The sequence below is a fragment of the Panthera leo genome, chromosome E1, assembly GCF_018350215.1.
Source record: "Panthera leo isolate Ple1 chromosome E1, P.leo_Ple1_pat1.1, whole genome shotgun sequence".
Classification (NCBI taxonomy): Eukaryota; Metazoa; Chordata; class Mammalia; order Carnivora; family Felidae; genus Panthera; species Panthera leo.
In genome coordinates this window covers 58,602,940-58,620,279 of record NC_056692.1, presented here as the reverse complement: position 1 = coordinate 58,620,279, position 17,340 = coordinate 58,602,940, and the positions used below count along the sequence as shown (strand labels likewise).

The 17,340-nt window shown below is 61.5% G+C and overlaps 1 protein-coding gene across 1 annotated transcript; it reads right to left on the bottom strand.

Annotated features, from left to right (window-relative positions):
- Positions 1–10,639: 10,639 nt before the first annotated feature.
- ENPP7 (ectonucleotide pyrophosphatase/phosphodiesterase 7) lies at positions 10,640–15,361 on the bottom strand. The gene is made up of 5 exons (XM_042914511.1): positions 15,109–15,361; positions 13,788–13,933; positions 11,995–12,621; positions 10,992–11,346; positions 10,640–10,908 (listed from the first exon to the last, which is right to left on the bottom strand). Exons 1-5 carry the CDS (start codon positions 15,359–15,361, stop codon positions 10,640–10,642), a joined length of 1,650 nt encoding a protein of 549 aa, XP_042770445.1.
- Positions 15,362–17,340: the final 1,979 nt, after the last annotated feature.

Here is a 17,340-nt window from a genome sequence, read left to right as displayed (position 1 = left end):
CGTGCTACCAAGCATATAATTCAGGAACATTTGGTACATTTCACAGGGTCGCACGCCTTCACTATCCGGTTCCTGAACGTTGTCGTCTCCCCCAAAGGGAACCCGTGCTCCCCCAAGCAGCCCCCGCCCCGCCCCTGTGTCTCCCCTCGCCCCCCGCCCCAGCCCCCTGCAGCCACCAGCTGCTGTCTGTCGCCCAGGATTTGTCTCTTCTGGACACGCCGTACAGAAGGAATCATAGGACGCGTGGCCTTTTGTGACCGCTCTCTTTCTCCCCGCGTGTCCGCGTGGCCTGTGTGGCATGGCTTCACTCCTTGTCACGGCTCAGGCACGTTGCGTGGTGTGGACACACCTCTCTTCCGTCATCCTCACGTCTGTCCACGCACCGTTATCTGGGCTGTGTCCCCCTTTTGGCAAATGTCAAGAACGTGGCCATGAACATCCGTGTAAAGTGCTTGCTGGAGCACCTGTTTTCATTCTCGGGGCGCCTACCAGCCGTGGGAGCGCAGGGTCACACGGTGACTGTGCGTCACCCGCCGGGGAAGCACCTGCCTGCTTTCCGCTGCGGCTGTGCCTTCTCGTGGGGCCCGCCGGCTGCACCTGCGCAGAGTTCTGGTCCCTCCACATCCCCTGTGGCACTTGGCGTTTCCTTTCCTCCCTCGCTCCTTCCTTCCTTCCTTCCTTCCTCCCCTCCCTCCCTCCTTCCTTCTTTTCTTCCTTCCCTCCTTCCTTTCTTCCTTCCCTCCCTCCTTCTTTCCTTCCTCCCTCCCTCCTTCCTTTCTTCCTTCCCTCCCTCCCTTCTTCCTTCCTTTCTTCCTTCCCTCCCTCCTTCTTTCCTTCCTTCCTTCCTTCCTCCCTTCCTTCCTTCCTTCCTTCCTCCCCTCCCTCCCTCCTTCCTTCTTTTCTTCCTTCCCTCCTTCCTTTCTTCCTTCCCTCCCTCCTTCTTTCCTTCCTCCCTCCCTCCTTCCTTTCTTCCTTCCCTCCCTCCCTTCTTCCTTCCTTTCTTCCTTCCCTCCCTCCTTCTTTCCTTCCTTCCTTCCTTCCTCCCTTCCTTCCTTCCTTCCTTCCCTCCCTCCTTCCTTCCTTCCTTCCTTCCTTCCTTCCTTCCTTTCTTCCCTCCCTCCCTTCTTCCTTCCTTTCTTCCTTCCCTCCCTCCTTCTTTCCTTCCTTCCTTCCTCCCTTCCTTCCTTCCTTCCTTCCCTCCCTCCTTCCTTCCTTCCTTCCTTCCTTTCTTCCCTCCCTCCCTTCTTCCTTCCTTTCTTCCTTCCCTCCCTCCTTCTTTCCTTCCTTCCTTCCTCCCTTCCTTCCTTCCTTCCTTCCCTCCTTCCTTCCTTCCTTCCTTCCCTCCCTCCCTCCTTCCTTTCTTCCTTCCCTCCCTCCCTTCTTCCTTCCTTTCTTCCTTCCCTCCTTCCTTCCTTCCTTCCTTCCCTCCCTCCTTCCTTCCTTCCTTCCTTCCCTCCCCCCTTCCCTTCCCTTCCCACTTCCTGTCCTTTCCTTCACTATGATAATCGTCCTCTGGGCGTGAAATGGCATCTTGTGTTCTGGATTTGCATTTCCCAGGCGAGTGTCTTTCTCTGTGCTCCCTGGCCACTTGCGTCTCACCGACCGTCTCCCTCTCTTTGGTCCAAAAGGAAGGGGAACGGCGCCAGCGGCCTCCAAGGTGCTTTGTGCTCGGAGCTCCTATACGAATTTGGAAAAATGTCCTTTGGTACCTTTTTAGGTTGGGAGCCACCGTTTTCTGTCATTAAGTTCACAAGGCTGCAAAGGGTGTGATTACCGGTGTATCGTAAATACCAGTTTAAAAGGATACAATGGTCCCTCACTCTCTAGAAGCAAAACCCGACGTTCTGTCCCACTTCCGAGGTCATCCAGTAAGTCACAGACAAACCGAGCCAGAAAACCACTCTGCGCCCTGAGAGAACCCCAAATCTGAGTCCCCCCGGTAAAAAAATCCTGTTTCTTTCCTGTGGACCTGTGATAACACCAAGAATCTCAGGCTGCCCTTTGCCCTTCCCAGCCTGGGGTCCTGACCTTCAGGGTCGGCCCAATCGTGAGAAAGTGGCTGCTGGAGACTAGGTCTTCTCCCGAACTTTTTTGCCTTTTAAATACTTGACGGTATTTTTGTGCCGGGCCTTCTGAAGTCTGTCTCCCCTGCCCTCTTGGCAAGAAAATGGTCTTTTCTTTTCCTAAATGCAACTGCCCCCCGCATCTCCCTTGGGCAATTCTTTTAAATATATCAAATGAAATGTAAATAATGCAGCAATGAGACCTCACAATACCCAAGACTGGGGGGGGGGGGGTTCCTAGTTCTTTTCCCTTCCCCCCAGGGGCGTCCTGTGTCCCTTATTCCACTGAATCTTATTTTAATAAAAACATTTTTATGTTTGAAAGTAATTCACTAATCACTCAAGCAGAGGCCTCTGGAACAAAAACATAATTTAAATCGAAAATGTTTTATTTCCTGTGACTGTCTCAGTTAAAAAAAAAATTTATTCTGGATCGAGTGAGTAATGGAATTAGTCAATTGACCGAACCAACATTAAGTGTATTAAATTGTGTATATATTGGGGCGCGTGGGTGGCTCAGTGGGTTAAGCCACCGACTTCAGTTCAGGTCATGATCTCACAGTCCGTGAGTTTGAGCCCCACCTCAGGCTCTGTCCTGACAGCTAGGAGCCTGGAGCCAGCTTCGGATTCTGTGTCTCCCTCTCTCTCTGCCCCTCCGCAGCTCATGCTCTGTCTCTCTGTCTCAAAAATGAATTAAAAGAAACATTAAAAAATAGTATATATATTTATTACATACATATATAAAAGTTAAATGTTTGAACGTCTCTTCATGGGATGGATAGGGCGCATGTTTTCAAACGGTCCGTGTGTCTTTGGATGACTATTGCTTACGATCTGAGACATGGTCCAGAATCACTTCGTCCCTGGTGTGCGTGTGTTGGTGAAGATTCTGAGAAGACTTGTTTCTATAAATTCCCACCTGGTAACGGGAGAAAGGCGCCAGGGCTAGGTGCCTCCTCTTTCTGAACCGCTTTAGCGATTTAAGTCAAAAGTCACAACAGCGACTTATCACCAAAAACATTTTAAAAAATTGATTGGATCGAGTTGTCCTCCACATGAGCAAGATTGCGGGCTTTCTCGGCACTCCCGGTAGGTGAGTGGCCCCGGGTCCCTCCCTGGTCCCCAGGATCCCCCACCCTCCTCAGGAAGTGGAGGTGTCCTTGAGGTCCCGGTCTGAGGCTGCGGATCCTCGCTGACCCAGCGACCCGGATCCCGACCCCCTCGGACCCGGCCCGCTGCGCTTTAGCTGCGCCCGCGCCGGGGAGTGGGGGGCGGGGGGGGCAGGCTGCAGGTGTCTGGGCGCTCCGGTAGGGTTGATGGTGGGGGCCTCCCCGGACAGCCGCGCCGACTGTCCGGTCGGGGGGGGGGGGTGCGTGCCTAGGAGGCCACCCCGCCTCTGAAGCGGCCCCGCAAGGTGGGTCTGCGGAGAGGGTCACAAAGAGGAGAGGTGCACCAGCCTGCTGCGCGTGCGCGGACCCGGCTGCCACCCTCTGCGGGCTGTGTCTGCGAGTGTAGACGCCGGGGGCCTGTTGCAACCGCGCATCTGCGGGTGTCCGGGTCCCGGGTGGGTGTCGGGCGCGCAAGCCCGTGTTGTCCTAGTATTTACAGCGTGTGGCTGGGATGGGAAATAATGCGTACGGTGTGGGGTGTGAGTGGTGCGTGCGCGCCTGTAGGCGGCGCGTGTTCTGGCGTGTGCGTGTGTGTGTGTGTGTGTGTGTGTGTGTGTGTGTGTGTACGGGGTGTGGGGGTGCGCCGTGACAGGGCGGCGTGCGTGTGCGCGGAGCGCGCGGCGTGCCCGTCGCGTCCCGCCTGCGCCCCCAGCGCCGCGCTCAGGGACTGCGCACCGCCTGCGGCCCTGGCACCACCCACCGCGCGGCGCGGAGCCCGGAGCGCGGCGGGTAGCCATGGCAACAGAGGCTCCCGCAGCTCCGCGGTCTGGGTGAGGGGCGCTGCGCCCCCCCCGACGGCGGGCGTGGGGGAGGGGAGGCCGCTCACCCCCAGAAACGCGCGGACGAGGCGGGACACACCCCTGCGAAGCGCCTCTGGCTGACACCCCTCGGGATACCCCCCCCCCTCCCCCGGCCCCGGGCCCATCCTCGGTCCCTGCTACTTGCTTGGGGGTCCTGGACCCCTCGCTCGGGTCCTCTGCAGGCCTGGGGCTGGGCGCCGAACCATTCCTGCTGTCTCGCTTTGCCGCGAGTGGATGCGCAAAGCACTTACTGCTGCTGGGTGCGAAGGCGCAGCAAGACAGGTGCGTCTTAGGATCCTGCTCCGGGGACCGAGCCTGGACCGGGTCACAAGCACGGCTGTCTGATTTTATGACCGACAGCTGCTCCTGCTGGGTCCCGGAAGGATGGGCCAAAGGGAGCCCCCCTGCCCCCCGCCACTCCCACCCCCAAGCGTTCGACGTGGCTCTTCAGTGGGGAGGAGAGCATCTGGGCCAGCAGCTCCCTGGGGTCTGGAAAAAAAGACTGACTTCCGCCAGCAAGTAGCACCTGAAGGAAAGGGCTGGCCGGGCCCTCCGGGAACTGAACCTGGGGATATCTGCCGCCCCCCGCCCTCGCTCAGGGCCAGCCGGCCAACGAGGCGGCCTCCATTCTAATCCTGTTTTACCTGAGGAGGTTGGGCAAGACCAGTTTGTATTTATTCATTCATTCATAACCCTTACTAAGCGCAGCCACTCTCAAGCGTGGTACCGAGGCCAGCGGCGTGAGAATCACCTGGTAACTAGTCAGAAGTGCAAATTCTCAGGCCCACTCCAGGTCTCCGATCCAGAAAGGCGTGTGCGCGCTCAGGCTCACCAGCACAGCACCTGGTCTAACGAAGCGATTCTGAGGCACCCTTGAACTTGAAAACCGCTGCTCCAGGGTGGCCTTCGTGCTGGGCGCGGGGCTGCATGATCCCTTCCCTCATGGGATCCTAAAACAAACCTGATTTGGAAAGTTCTCCTTCTCTGGACTATCAGCGTTCACTTGGGGCTCCCTCTACAACTGGGGGGGGGGGGACGAATACTCTGACCCCTCCCCCAAGGCTGATGTGGTTATTTCCGAGGGGGGCGGGAGGAGAAGCTGGAGGAACCGAGGTTCTGAATTCCTATTTCAGAAGCTGCTGGAGAAAGGCTTCGAGGGGTTCGAGGAGCCCAAGAGCGCCGCCTCCTGGTGACAGCACGCGGCGCTGGCTCTAAAGGGGGGAGGCCTCCTGACAAAGGGGACTTTCACGGTCCCTCCGACACCCTGTCGCTCATGACCTGGCCAGTCAGTACTTGAACGTGTCGCCCATCACTGCCTGGCTCAGGTCAACAAAGGCTTTGGGCAGACGGTTGTTCGTGGACGAATGGTGTATCTGTGTGAGTCCTTAGTCGCCTCCACGGGGCTCGGGACGGCAGTGCCGCTTTGTTTCAGCCGGGGTTTTGTCCCGACTGTTTCGGTTGGGCCCATAGTAAGATGGAGTTTGCACAGCGGATTACAGTGTTAGTTTTCGGCAGCGTCCCGAACTCCCCTGGCGGGAGTCTTCGGACACCAGCCACCGGGGAGACTGAGCGCTGCCCTCCAGGAGCCTCCTGGGTTGGCCACGTGGGGGGAAGGGAGAGCAGGCAGGTGGGAGCACGGACGACCTCCCGGAGGTGTGCCTCTGGCTCCCTCTCCTTTACTATTTGTATATTTTGTCTTGCCCACCAGCCGCCTGTGCTATGGCCACAGTCAAGGTATTGCCCTTACATCAACGCGTCCTTTTTCTCCTTAAGTTAATCTTAAAAAGAAAAACCGTGAAATACCAGACATAAATGGAAGATCAGTAGCTCTCACCTCAAGCCGAAGGTGATCATAAAACCAGAGACAACGCAGGTATAACCTTGCGGCCACGGGGTGGCCCGTCACCGCCCTGAGCCTGGCTCCTCTGGGTGCTATAGCAGCGAGGTGCTTCAAGGCTCAGCGTCCCCGACCCGAAACTTCCGGCGAGAGAAGCAACGTTTGGAGGCGAATGGAAAAGAGAGCAGCTGTGACTCCTCACTGTTCCGCGTGTGTTCGCGCGGGCCTGAAGCGTAACTCGCGGGCCTCCCGTGGGCCGGATCCAGCTTGCGAACAGTAACTCACCTAATCGTTAGGACCAACCTGTGAGACAGAGACTACTGTTGTTCCTGATTTTACAGTGGGGACGTGGCCCAGTGGTCAGCAACTCGCGTGGGGCTGCCCAGCATTGCGTTAGAGGGTCTGAGCATGGGAGCTGGGGCTGGGTGGCCCCCGGCCACGCCGGGCGCAGGGTGGTCCCCACCACTGCACAAATGAGAAACGTAGCCTCACGGCACGAAGCCCGGATCATGTTTCTTTCTTTTCTCTTTGAAAAAGTCAGTCGGACGAGCCTTAGACTGTCGGCCCATCCTCTGCAAAGCAGCCGACCGTGGGCTCTCAGAGGCAGGCTGGGGGTCTTTCGGGGGCCTGTGGGTCGTGGTGGTCACACAGGCCCCTGTGGGTGCTCAGTGCTCGGCAGCTGTGAATGCACGCGGATCCCCCTCCGGGTCCCCTCCAGCCACATGGGCAGACTCCCCGGGGCCAAGATCGGATTCGGGCCTGTCCGGAGTCAGAAGCTGGTGTGTGGGCTGGCAGGCTGGTCTGGGTATCCTGCGCCGGGTAGGCTCTGATGGGGGGGGCGTTCCTTCTGGGGAAATGACTGGGTGCAGGGCCTGTGAGGCCAGGGCAGGACTCCGGCTCCGGGCAGCTGGTGAGGCGGCTGCGGAGGGTGGGTTGGGATGGACCCTGGAGGTGAAGGTGGGGACCCAGTCACAGGTAGATGAGGCCCGGGGAGGGGGGGGCTCACAGGCAAGGGGTCGTCTGGTCCCGCAAACCCCTCCTGTGGAGTCGTGTCTCACAGTGTTACAGCTGGATTTGTAACACGCAGTCTCTGCGGCCCGGCCTTCACCTGGGGGGCCCCTGCCTCCCAGCGTTCTCCTGGGCAGATCTCAGGGAAGTACGCATCTCCTCGTCCCCTCACGTTTTCCGATGAGGACACTGAGGCTGCACCCCGAGGTCGCGGCTTGTGAGTGGGGGACAGACTGGAGTGGGAGTTGTCACTCCAAAGCCCTGCTCTTTAAAAGTGGTTTTGAGTGCATGGTCCGGAACTGCTTTGGTAGGCGCAGTGCGCAGGGGACGGCGTGGCGGACCGCACCCCTCCTGCTCCTGGCCAGTCTCTGGAGCCGGCAGTGCTCCCCTGTTTCTGGGAGTGCTCCAGGGTGTTTGTTTACGTGCAGACGTGCCCGCATGCGTGCGCACACACGTACACACGCACACATACTCTCCCCCCTCCCCCACGCCCACCCATGGGGGGGTCTCCTATTTGCAATGTCTTCGCCTTTTTAAATTACTTTTATTTTTTTGGCTGAGCAATGATGTGGTTCCCTGTCAGTTCACAAAGAGCCTTCTAGCCCCACCCCCTTGTGCCACCTCTCCTTGGCAAGGCCAACCAGGGCCTGTCCCTCAGGAAGAGCGGATGGGTTCCCGGGGGTGGGGGTGGGGGGTGGTTAGTCGTCCTAAGTTGTCAGGAATGCATCACACGCTGGGGCCAACTGGTTGGGCTGTAAGAAAACCCAGCAGGCTTTGGAGCAAAAGGCCTGTAGCCACGGTGGCTACTGTGACTGCAGCGGCTAGGCTGTCCTTCATTCCCCCTGGAGCAGGAGCCGGCGGGGACCGGCGTGCGGACTCGATCAGGCAAAGCGCCCCCGCCACCGGCCCTGCGCCCCGGGTGGAAGCTGGAGCCCGGGCCGCCGGACCTTCCCGCGCGGGGCTCCCGCGCGCCCCCGCGTGGCCGCAGACGCACGGCTTGTGGGGCGGGGCCTGTGGGAAGAGGGGAGAGGGGAGGGGAGGGGGACCCTGCGCCGCCCCGGACCTGGGCAGGGGCCCCACTGCCAGCACCAGAACGACTGAGCATGAGCTGGGGCTGTGGGGACACTGAGGTCTGTGGTCAAGTTGGGATTAAAGGCCCATCCGTGTCCAGCGGACTCACGCATTGAGAGGGCAGCTTCTGGAGGCTTCCTGGAAGAGGCGGACCTGGAAGAATAAGTGCCTGTTGGCCGGGAGGGAGGGCTGGTCTGGTGGAGAAGAGGAAGCAGGGCTGCAGGGAGGGAGGGACTGGTGGGAAATGGGCTGGGCAGATAGTGGCCTGGACACTCATGTCAGGCTGTGACTGAGAAGGTCCCCCGTGGGAACTCCTGACCCTCAGCTGACCCCCACCCCGGAGGGCACTCCGGGCTGCAGGTGGGGGCGGGGCTGGAGTAGGGGATGGCTTGTGGGGGCACTTTACTAGGCCTGGCTGGGGGGTCCTGCAGAACCAGAAGTGGGGAGAGCCCGAGGGTGCCTCGGTTTCCCCTGCTCTCAAGCCTGGTGAGGAGGACTCAGGTCGCAGTGGAGGGCGGCCACGTGTGGCAAATCCTTTGGGCACTGCCTTTGGAGCGGAGAAAATGGCCTACGAGACAGCAGCCGTAGTTCCGAACCGGATTCGGCAGCTGTGACGCCAAACCCAACGGGGGAGGTTGTCTCCAGGGCTCCGAGCTCTGGGCTGGGCGCCGGCTCCGTTGTGAGGGCTGATTCTGCAGGCTTTTCCCAACCCGGCGTTTGTGACCTTGCTCTGGGGCTGGAAACTGGCCTGGTGGGCCGGACAGCGGGTTTGCTAGCGCGCTTCTGGGGCAGACCTCCCTGGGACCATGAGCAGAGTCAGGTGCTCTAACCTCTCCCTTGCCCGTGAAGTCTGAGCCCCCTCTCGGCTGGAGGGCTGGGGAATCTTATAACGTCACCGTCTCGTGCCGGAAAACCCACTTCAAGGACCCGATCCCCCTGCACACAGAAAGCTAGTGATGGACACAGTGGAAAGTACTCCAGACGAGGGATTTAAAAACCGGTGCTCAGACAGAGTCCCTTTTGGTGATCTTGGACTAGCCCGCTAACTTCTCAGGCTCCAGCGTCCTGTCTGGGTAAGAGGGGGGTGGCTAAAATGATCTTTCCGGTTCCCTCCAGCTCTACCATTCAGTGGCAAGTGCTCCCCCCCCCCCAACTCCTCTGCAGCCCCTCTGCCTTCTGGCCTCCCGCCTATCTCAGCTGCCACTGGTCCCTGTCTCTCCTCACGTCTCAGTGAGTGACTGTGGCCCTTCTGGGGCAGCCCGACCCTGAGCTGCAGACACGGCCTTCATATCTCGATTTTCTTTACCCCCAGAAACACACCTTGTAAGTCAGGCCCTTTAAAGGTATTGTGAACTCGTCCGTTTTACATCATCTCCACTCTGTCCCCAAGATGTTCTGCCCGGACCCCTGCGGGACCTTCCTAACTGGCCACGCTCTGGCCTCCTGTGTTCTTTTAATCATTCGTGTCGAATCAGGTGTCCCCTCCCCCCACCATGTCCCTCGGCTAGGGGCTCCCTGCGGCCGGTGAGGCAGCTCCGGGCCCCTCTGTCCGTGGTGAGCTCATCATGGACCCCTTCCTCCAATACCAGCCTCCAAGCACAGGCCTCCCTTCTCTTCCACAAACCCGAGGAGGCAGTCTCGCCCAGGGGCTCTCACTTGCGCTCCTGGAACCCCATCCCCCGGGGCTGGGCATGGCCGCCGTCCTCCTCATTCAGGTCTCCCCCTCCCCCCTTAGACGGTCTCAGTCATCTTGCCCACTGATGCGGTCTCTGCCTGTTGTCTGCCCTTGGCGGCCCCTAAATTACAAACTCCGGGGTGTGGGGCCCAGACTGTCTTGGCTGGGATCCCCAGACCCGGGACACCCAACAGGCTCCCACTGTGTGGTCTGGGAATGAATGAATGATTTGGCTTCTGCTTTGGCTGGAGGGCTGTGGCACCACACGGCAGAAACCAGGCAGGGCTATCGCTCAGCAAGCTGAGTCCTCTGGGTTGGCTGCTCCCTGTGTGTCCCAGGACCTGCCCCGCAAACCTAAACCCCAAGGCTTCTGAGTTCTCCCTTGTCCCGGGGCACAGCACGGACTTGCAGGCGGCCGGGTGGGGAGGAGGCTGGGAGGGTCCCAGTGTCATGGGTGGTCTGCTTGGGAAAGACCTGCTCCAGGCCTAGAGCAGGGCAGCTGGAAGGGGCTTGCAGGGTCCTGAGGACTGACTCCTCTCTGCCCGGTGAGGGGGCCCAGGTCAATGGTGGGGGCATCGGGCTGGGGCAGCAGGGAGCACGGTCCCACCCTCCCTTCCCCTCCTCTTGCCTCCCCTCCTCTCCCCTCCCTTCCCCTCCTGGGCCTCTGACCTTGAGCGGCATTATGCGACCTTGGCCAGAAGAATCGTAGCCACTGAGAGTCCCATCACCAAGGGGCACCAGCCACGTGGCATGAGGGCAAACCCTGAGGAAATTTGGAGCATCCAGTGAGTGAGGGAAGCCAGAGCATAACACTTCCCCCACTCCCCCATGGTGGCCCGGGTGCCCTCTGCACCCCCCCACCCATGAGCCCCCTGACCTCATCTCTCACCACGGCCCCTCCCCTGCTGAGCAGCCCCTCCCCACCTCCAGCCAGGCCCCTGCTGGGGTCCACGATCTTGTCTGCCCCTGGGCTGGGTCGGGGTGGGGGGGGGGGTAAGGGTGTGCTGGGGGGAGGCCTATCCAGGAAGGAGGCCTCCCGTGGCCATGTGGGACAGTAGGTTATGTGGCATCAGAAGCCCGGAGGTGGGCTTCACCAGGAGGCCTGTCCTGTGGGCAAACCACCTACTTCCCTGGCCCTCAGTCTCCCCGCCCCCAACAAGGCTGCTCCCCTTCTGTGCTGCTCCCAAGATGTGCCAAGTGCGCTGCGTGGTGTCGGCTACTCTGGATGTTTCCAGAGTCTGGGGCGGGGAAGGAGAAGGCGGCCCCACACGGCTGACGGCCATCCCTGGTCAGGGCAGGGCAGGCGCGCGCACACAGTCTGCAGGTGCCTGGGGGCAGAGCAGGTGCAGGCGGACGGCAGCACCTTACCTGAGGGGGACGTGGGCGACACGGTGCTGAGGGGCCCGTGGCTGGTTTCCTGCAGTGTGGGCGGCACGGTGCTGAGGGGCCCGTGGCTGGTTTCCTGCAGCGTGGGTGGCACGGTGCTGAGGGGCCCGTGGCTGGTTTCCTGCAGCATGGGCAGCAGGACGCTGAGGGACCCGTCGTTGGCCTCGGGCACGATGCCCAGCAGCTTGCACATGAGCTCGTACACGTGGACGCTCTCGAAGGGCTCCACCTCCAGGCCCCGCTTGAAGCTGGGGCCCACGGCCCGGAAGATGGTCTTCATGTCCGTGACGTTGTTGTGAAAGCCGTGTTCCCCCTTGTTGAATTGCACGCTCAGTCTCTGCCGAGGAGGGAAGGTCCCGAGTCTTTGCGGGGCTCGAAGCACACCCCCGCCCTCTCTGCCAGCCGCATCCCTGTGTCGGCAGAGGACCCCCGGAAGGCGTTCACACGTAGGGGCAGGGGAGGTTCTCTGAATTCTGAGCCCCCAAGGATCCGCGGCCCAAGAGAGAGCCTCAGCAAAGACCACGTGACAGAGGCGCCGACCCCAAGGACGCGGGGTGGCGCTGGCCGCCCGGGGCGCCCGTGCACACCAGCGCCCCCTCCCTGACTCCCCCTCCCAGCCTGCATCTGGCTTCCCCTCCAGCATCCCGTGGCTCTCAGCTGATGGCAGAGCGGGCCCCTTGCCCCCGTCCCTCCCTCCCTCCCTCCCTCTGGCCGGTCTTCCCATACTTTGACCTCCACGCATGCACACGCACGTACATGTATGTCCACGCACGCACCCAGAACGTGTACGAAGCACACACACGGATCTTACGCACGTACACGCATGTGCACGTGGACAGACGCACTCCCACCGCGTGGTGATGGGTATGTCCCCGTGGCGGCCCGCGCCCCTCAAACTGGGGGCCGGTGAGAGAAGGAACTAGAGGGAGGCCCGGCGGCCCAGTGAGGGAGCCCATCCCCAGCCGTGATTCTGCGGGCAGCTCACCCCGTGGATGACGTAGCCAGGGTCGCTGAACATGAGCAAGGGGGTGATCCTGGAGTTGTTGGCGTAGTGGAGGGACGAGGGGAAGGACTCCTTCTTGAAGACGTGGAGTTTGGGGTGGGCGTCCTTGAGGACCTCGTACACCTTCTCCAGCTTGCCCTCCTTGGGGAGCAGCATCCCGTTCGGCCCGTAGTCTAGGAGCTCAAACTCGATGTCCTTGAAGGTGAAGTTGGGGAACTTGTGGAACTCCACCAGGTCCTGGGCCTGCTTGTGGACGGTGGTCATGCCGTGGTCGGATGTGACGATCAGGTTGAGGCTGTCCTCCAGGCCGCTGCTCCTGATGCTGTCCCGGAGGTAGCCCACGGTCCTGTCCACCTGCATCACCATGTCCTTCCTCTGCTGGGATTCGGGGCCGTACTTGTGGCCCGTGGAGTCCGGCTCCCCGAAGTAGAGCGTGACCAGGTCCAGGCCCTCCCCCGTGAACCAGGTCATCACCGTGTCGATGTTGGCTTTCCACTCCTCCTCGTTTCCGTAGTTGTGCAGAGCGCCTTCCTTCCGGCTCAGCGTCACGGCCATGTTTTGGTAGGTGACGTTCCCGCCAGGGTAGAAGAAGGAGCCGGTCTTTAGGCCCTGCCAGGGAAGGTGGCGTGGGAGCCGCGGGCCTCCTGGGGCTCGGCCCCTGCCTGCGCCCTCCCCTGCCCTCCCCTCTGCCCGCTCGCTCCGCCCTGCACCTGCTGCAGGCGTGGGCCTTTCTTTGGGGGAAGCCCTTTTACAACTCTTATCTTATGTTCCCGGGCCGATGCCGGTTTTATAGAGGAGACAGCAGGTGCCCCGTGGACTCGGCACTAGTGCGATAATGGATATAGACATGTCCCCAGATACGCAGCGTCCTCATCATCACTACGGCCCTAGGCCCTTGCCCCGAGGCTGAGCTGTCCGGACGGCCCTCCCCTTCTGGCCTGGAGCCCGGCCCCTCCCCGCAGGATTCTTGTCCAGGTCCTTCCCCCGCGTCCTCTGGCCTGCCCTTGCAGCCTTCAACCTGGCCACCCATCCGCCTCTCCATAAATCGATGGCTGCTTTATTTGCAGATCCATCTGGCCCCCCATCCGCGTGCCCGCGGTTGCCCGCTCCCCCTGCGCCCTTCTGTTTGGATGGAGCGCCGCGAGAGGCCAGGCTCTCAGCCCCTGCTTTCTGTGAGTGAGCCTGGCATCCGGGTAGCTCCTTCCAGAGCGGAGGGACTCCGACCTGCGTGGACACCCGGCCTAGAAGGTGGGTGTAGGCTCCGAAGTTCATCCTGGGCTCATCTTGCAAACATCCGTTGGGCCTTGTTGACTAGAAACCACGCCTGTGGTGGGGCCAGGAGGCTCCCAGGACGTTGCAGGATGGTGAGCTCCCCGAGCTCAACCCTACAACCCACCTCCTACTTTGTCTTCCTCCCTCTGGAACTTAGCCGCCCAGCCCTGAGAGGAGTCGGGAAGGGGAAAGGCATCAGGCTGTTTCATTGTTATGTGCCTTTTGGTCGAGTGACATTATTTTTCCCGCGGGGACCCCTCTGCCACTGCCAGGGGTCCAGGGGTGCAGTATTCCCCCCCCCGGCGGGAGGACGGAGCCGCCCTGCTCGGTCCCAGGGCTCCAGGGAGGACTGGGCAGGGCGGTACCCACCGCCCCCAAGGCCCCTCTATGCCGGGAGCCCAGGACTCCAGGGCGGGGAGCGGGCCAGCGTGGGTCTCGAAAGGTCTTTCTGGGCCTGGTCCTTCCTTCCCCTCTCTCCCGACTGCCGTCCGTGGGGGCATTACCTGCCTCTGGGCTGTGATCCAGATGGGTAAGCTGCCATTGTCCCACCACATCTGGACGCCCAGCGTGGCGTGGTAGGGCAGCTTCACCTTGCTGGTGGTGTTGTAGTACATGTTGTGAACCACGCCGTGGTTCTCGATGTATTTGCCTGTGGGGAGGAGGCAGCGGAGGGGAGGTGGGAGGTGGGCGGGCTTTCTCACGTGCCGCCCCCCAGGAGCCCCGGTTTGGGGTCCCAGGCACATCCTCCCCAACCCAGAGGTTCTATCCGCGGTGCCGGTGACGTTTCCTGCAGCTCAGTGTGCACACAGCGCAGCCCCACCCGCGCGGGGACATCATTCGTAGCCTCTGGGTCTTGGCAAAGCCCGGGAGGGACCCAGATGGCTCTCAGGAGGGAACTAATTAATCAGTCACGGTCCGGTCATAACACAGAACCCCGGGCAGAAATTTAAATGAACTCCCAGCGGAGCTCTATCCACGAGGTATTTTCTAAAGTTCACTTTCTGCACGGGACACACGCGCACGTGCGCTCAGAAGGCACAAGAGGAGGGACGATGAAGAGTGTGCCCCCTTCCCCCGCACCCCCGTCCGCGATCTACTGAGGACTCAGGTGACGTGCAGGGGTTTGCAGTGGGAGCCGTGGTCACAGAATGCTGGCACCAGGATGAACCATCCGTAAGGAAGGGGGTCCCCCCTCCAAGGTCACGTCCCCCCAGAGCCTCAGCGTGTCACCTTGCTTGGGGATGGGGTCTTTGCAGATGCGACTAGTGAGGTCAAGATGAGGGCAGTCTGGGTCAGGGTGGGCCCTGAGTCTATGGGCAAGCATCCTCACGAGATGAGGGGAGGCACAGGCGGGAGGGGCGGCTGGGGCTGGACCGACGGGCAGGAAGCGGGGAGCGGCAGGAAGGGCCCCCTGAGTCTCCCTGCTGACACCTGAATTTTAGACTCCCAGCCTAAATAGGGCGACGGTGGGTTCGAGGGGACCTCGGGGGCGGGGACAGCAGGGAGCCTCAGGCTCATCTCTCCTGCCTGCCTGTCTGAAACCCAGCCACACTCACCACCTCCAGAAGCCCTCCCAGGTCGCCACCTTGGTTGGGGGTCACTGTTTAAAACGAGACGGCTGGGGAGTTTTGTGCCTTGTCTCGGTTGTCACCGGCCGTGCTGTGTCTCCCCAGTGACAGCATCCCCTCCTGGGGGTCCCCTTTGTCCCTGTGCGGCCCCCCGGGGGGACAGGGCTCTGTGCATACACTGGGTGCCTTCTGTTGGTTCCCCCTGGTTGCTCAGCCCCCTCCCCAGCCCCGGGCCCCACCCGAGGCCAACGCTCACCAGTGACTAGGGTGAAGTGGCAGGGGCTGGTCATGGTGACGAAGGCCGGGGTCATGTAGCGTGCTTTCACCCCGTCGAGTGCCATGGCGTCCAGGTTGGGGGTGGGTACGTCCTGGTCGTAGTCCCAGCGGAAGCCGTCAAAGGACACCAGCAGCAGCTTATTCCGGGAGACCTTCCTGCCGACGGGAGCCCCTGTCCCCGGAGCCAGGAGGGTGGCCAGGGCCACGGCCAGGAGGACAGCCGAGTGTCCCATGATGGGTTTTTCAGACAGGAAAGCCTCCAGGCTCGTTCCTGCTGAGGAGCAGAGCAAAGTCCCAGGGTCAGCCGGGCCGATCTATCCTGTGCCTCTTTGAACACAAGACCGTGCACATACCTGCGTCTCGGAAAGCGGCCCTGGTCACCGCACCTGCCACCCGGGCCCAGCCCTCACGCGGCATCCGCTTTTATGGCCAGCACAGCTCCTGGGCTGGGTGCTCCTCCCACCTCGTGCCCGTGTGTCCTCACAGGGAGGATGGGGACCGGTCCCGAAGGCCTGGATTGCAGAGGGGGCCACTCCCTCCAGAAGGCCTGTGTCCCCACTCCACCTCTCCTAGGCGCTCTCGGCCCCGGTGCCCTGCTCGCCCTGACCCCAGAGCACTCGCAAGAGGGGGCTCCCTCGTTACCTGTGCTCACGGGGGTGGGTGCATGCGGGAGAGGGACCCCTGAGTTCAGTGTGCAGCCCCCTTCTCTGTCCCTGTTTCTGTCTCTGTCTCTCTCTCTCTCCCTCTCTCCGTACCTACGAAGCACGTTCTATGAGCCGGGCACGGTTCTCCGTTCTGCGGACACAGAGTGAAGGAGACAGACCTGTTCCTGGCTCCTCTCATTCTGGTTGGGGACACACAAAAGACAATGACTGGGCAGGTAGACCAGTAAAATAGTGAGGTTCTCGGAAAGAAAGTAGGCAGGAGGGTGAGACCGAGCCCATGGCTGGGGAGGGGCAGCAGAACAGGTGGCCGGCCAGGGCCGCACCAGAGGGTGGCGTGGGTAGGAGCCAGGGGCAGGTCGGAGGGCGGCGTGGCGGGGCCTGGGGCCTGGCGGGCTGTGGTGGTACCGAGTCGGGCATTGTTGTGCAGGTCAGGGCGAAGCCAAGGGAAGGACAAAACTGATCTAATTTTTTTTTTTTTAATTTTTGAGAGCCAGAGAGAGACGGAGCACAAGCGGGGGAGGGGCAGAGAGAGAGAGGGAGACACAGGATCCAGAGCGGGCTCCAGGCTCCGAGCTGTCAGCACAGAGCCCGCGACGTGGGGCTCGAACCCACGAACGGCGAGATCGTGACCCGAGCTGAAGTCGGGCGCCCAACCGACTGAGCCCCCTCCCAGGCGCCCCTGACCTGATGGTTTTTAAAGAAACAAGGTGTTCCCCCTGCAGGAGGGTAGGCCTGAGGAAGGGGTGGGCTGGGATCCGTGCAGGGAGATGCCTGCCAGTGTCTGGGCAGGAGGGGGTGGTGGCCCGGACCAGGGCGGCTGCTGTGGCGGTGACGGGTGCCAGGGGAGTACGGAGGCCTTGCTGGCTGACTGCACGTGGGGGAGATGGCGGGTGGAGGGAAACCGGCATTCCATTTTAGCCACCCCGTGTTGGGGGTGCCCGCGGGCAGCCCGAGTGGAGGTGTCCGGTGGGTAGTACGTCCTGATTTAAATTTTCTTCACCTACAAACCTGTCAACAGCAGGCCTGACTTATGACGGCTGCAGCAAGATGTTCTCGCCAAGCGATTCCCAGCTCACCACCACAGAGGCCATCGGAGCCTCCTCCGCGGTGCGGCCCAGGGACCACGGGGGCAGATACCAGGACCCTCCCCCGCCCCCCGAACCCTACTGAAACACACCCTGGGGAGGAATCCCCACACAGCAACCGGCCTTGGAGGTTCTCCCGTCTGCCGGAGTCTGGGAATCCCGGACAGGCGCACCGCACGGACTCCTACAACCAGCGCCGACCGGCGGCCTGCCAAGTGGTGGGCCAGGCCAGAGCAGGTGCAGGGAGTGTGGCGCGGGGCCCCAGCTCCAGGGATGGAGGCGGCAGCTGTGTGTGAGTGGGTGCAGGTGCCCTGGGAGAGAACAGCGGGGCCTCATTTACACCCGTGTGGGGTCAGGCCCAGGAGGGCTGCTCTGTGGGTCTGACATCCAGGCCGCAGAGTGGGCAGGAAAGCCTGCCTTCCAGGTGGGGGGCAGGCGTGCAGGGGAAGAAGCGCCGGGGCT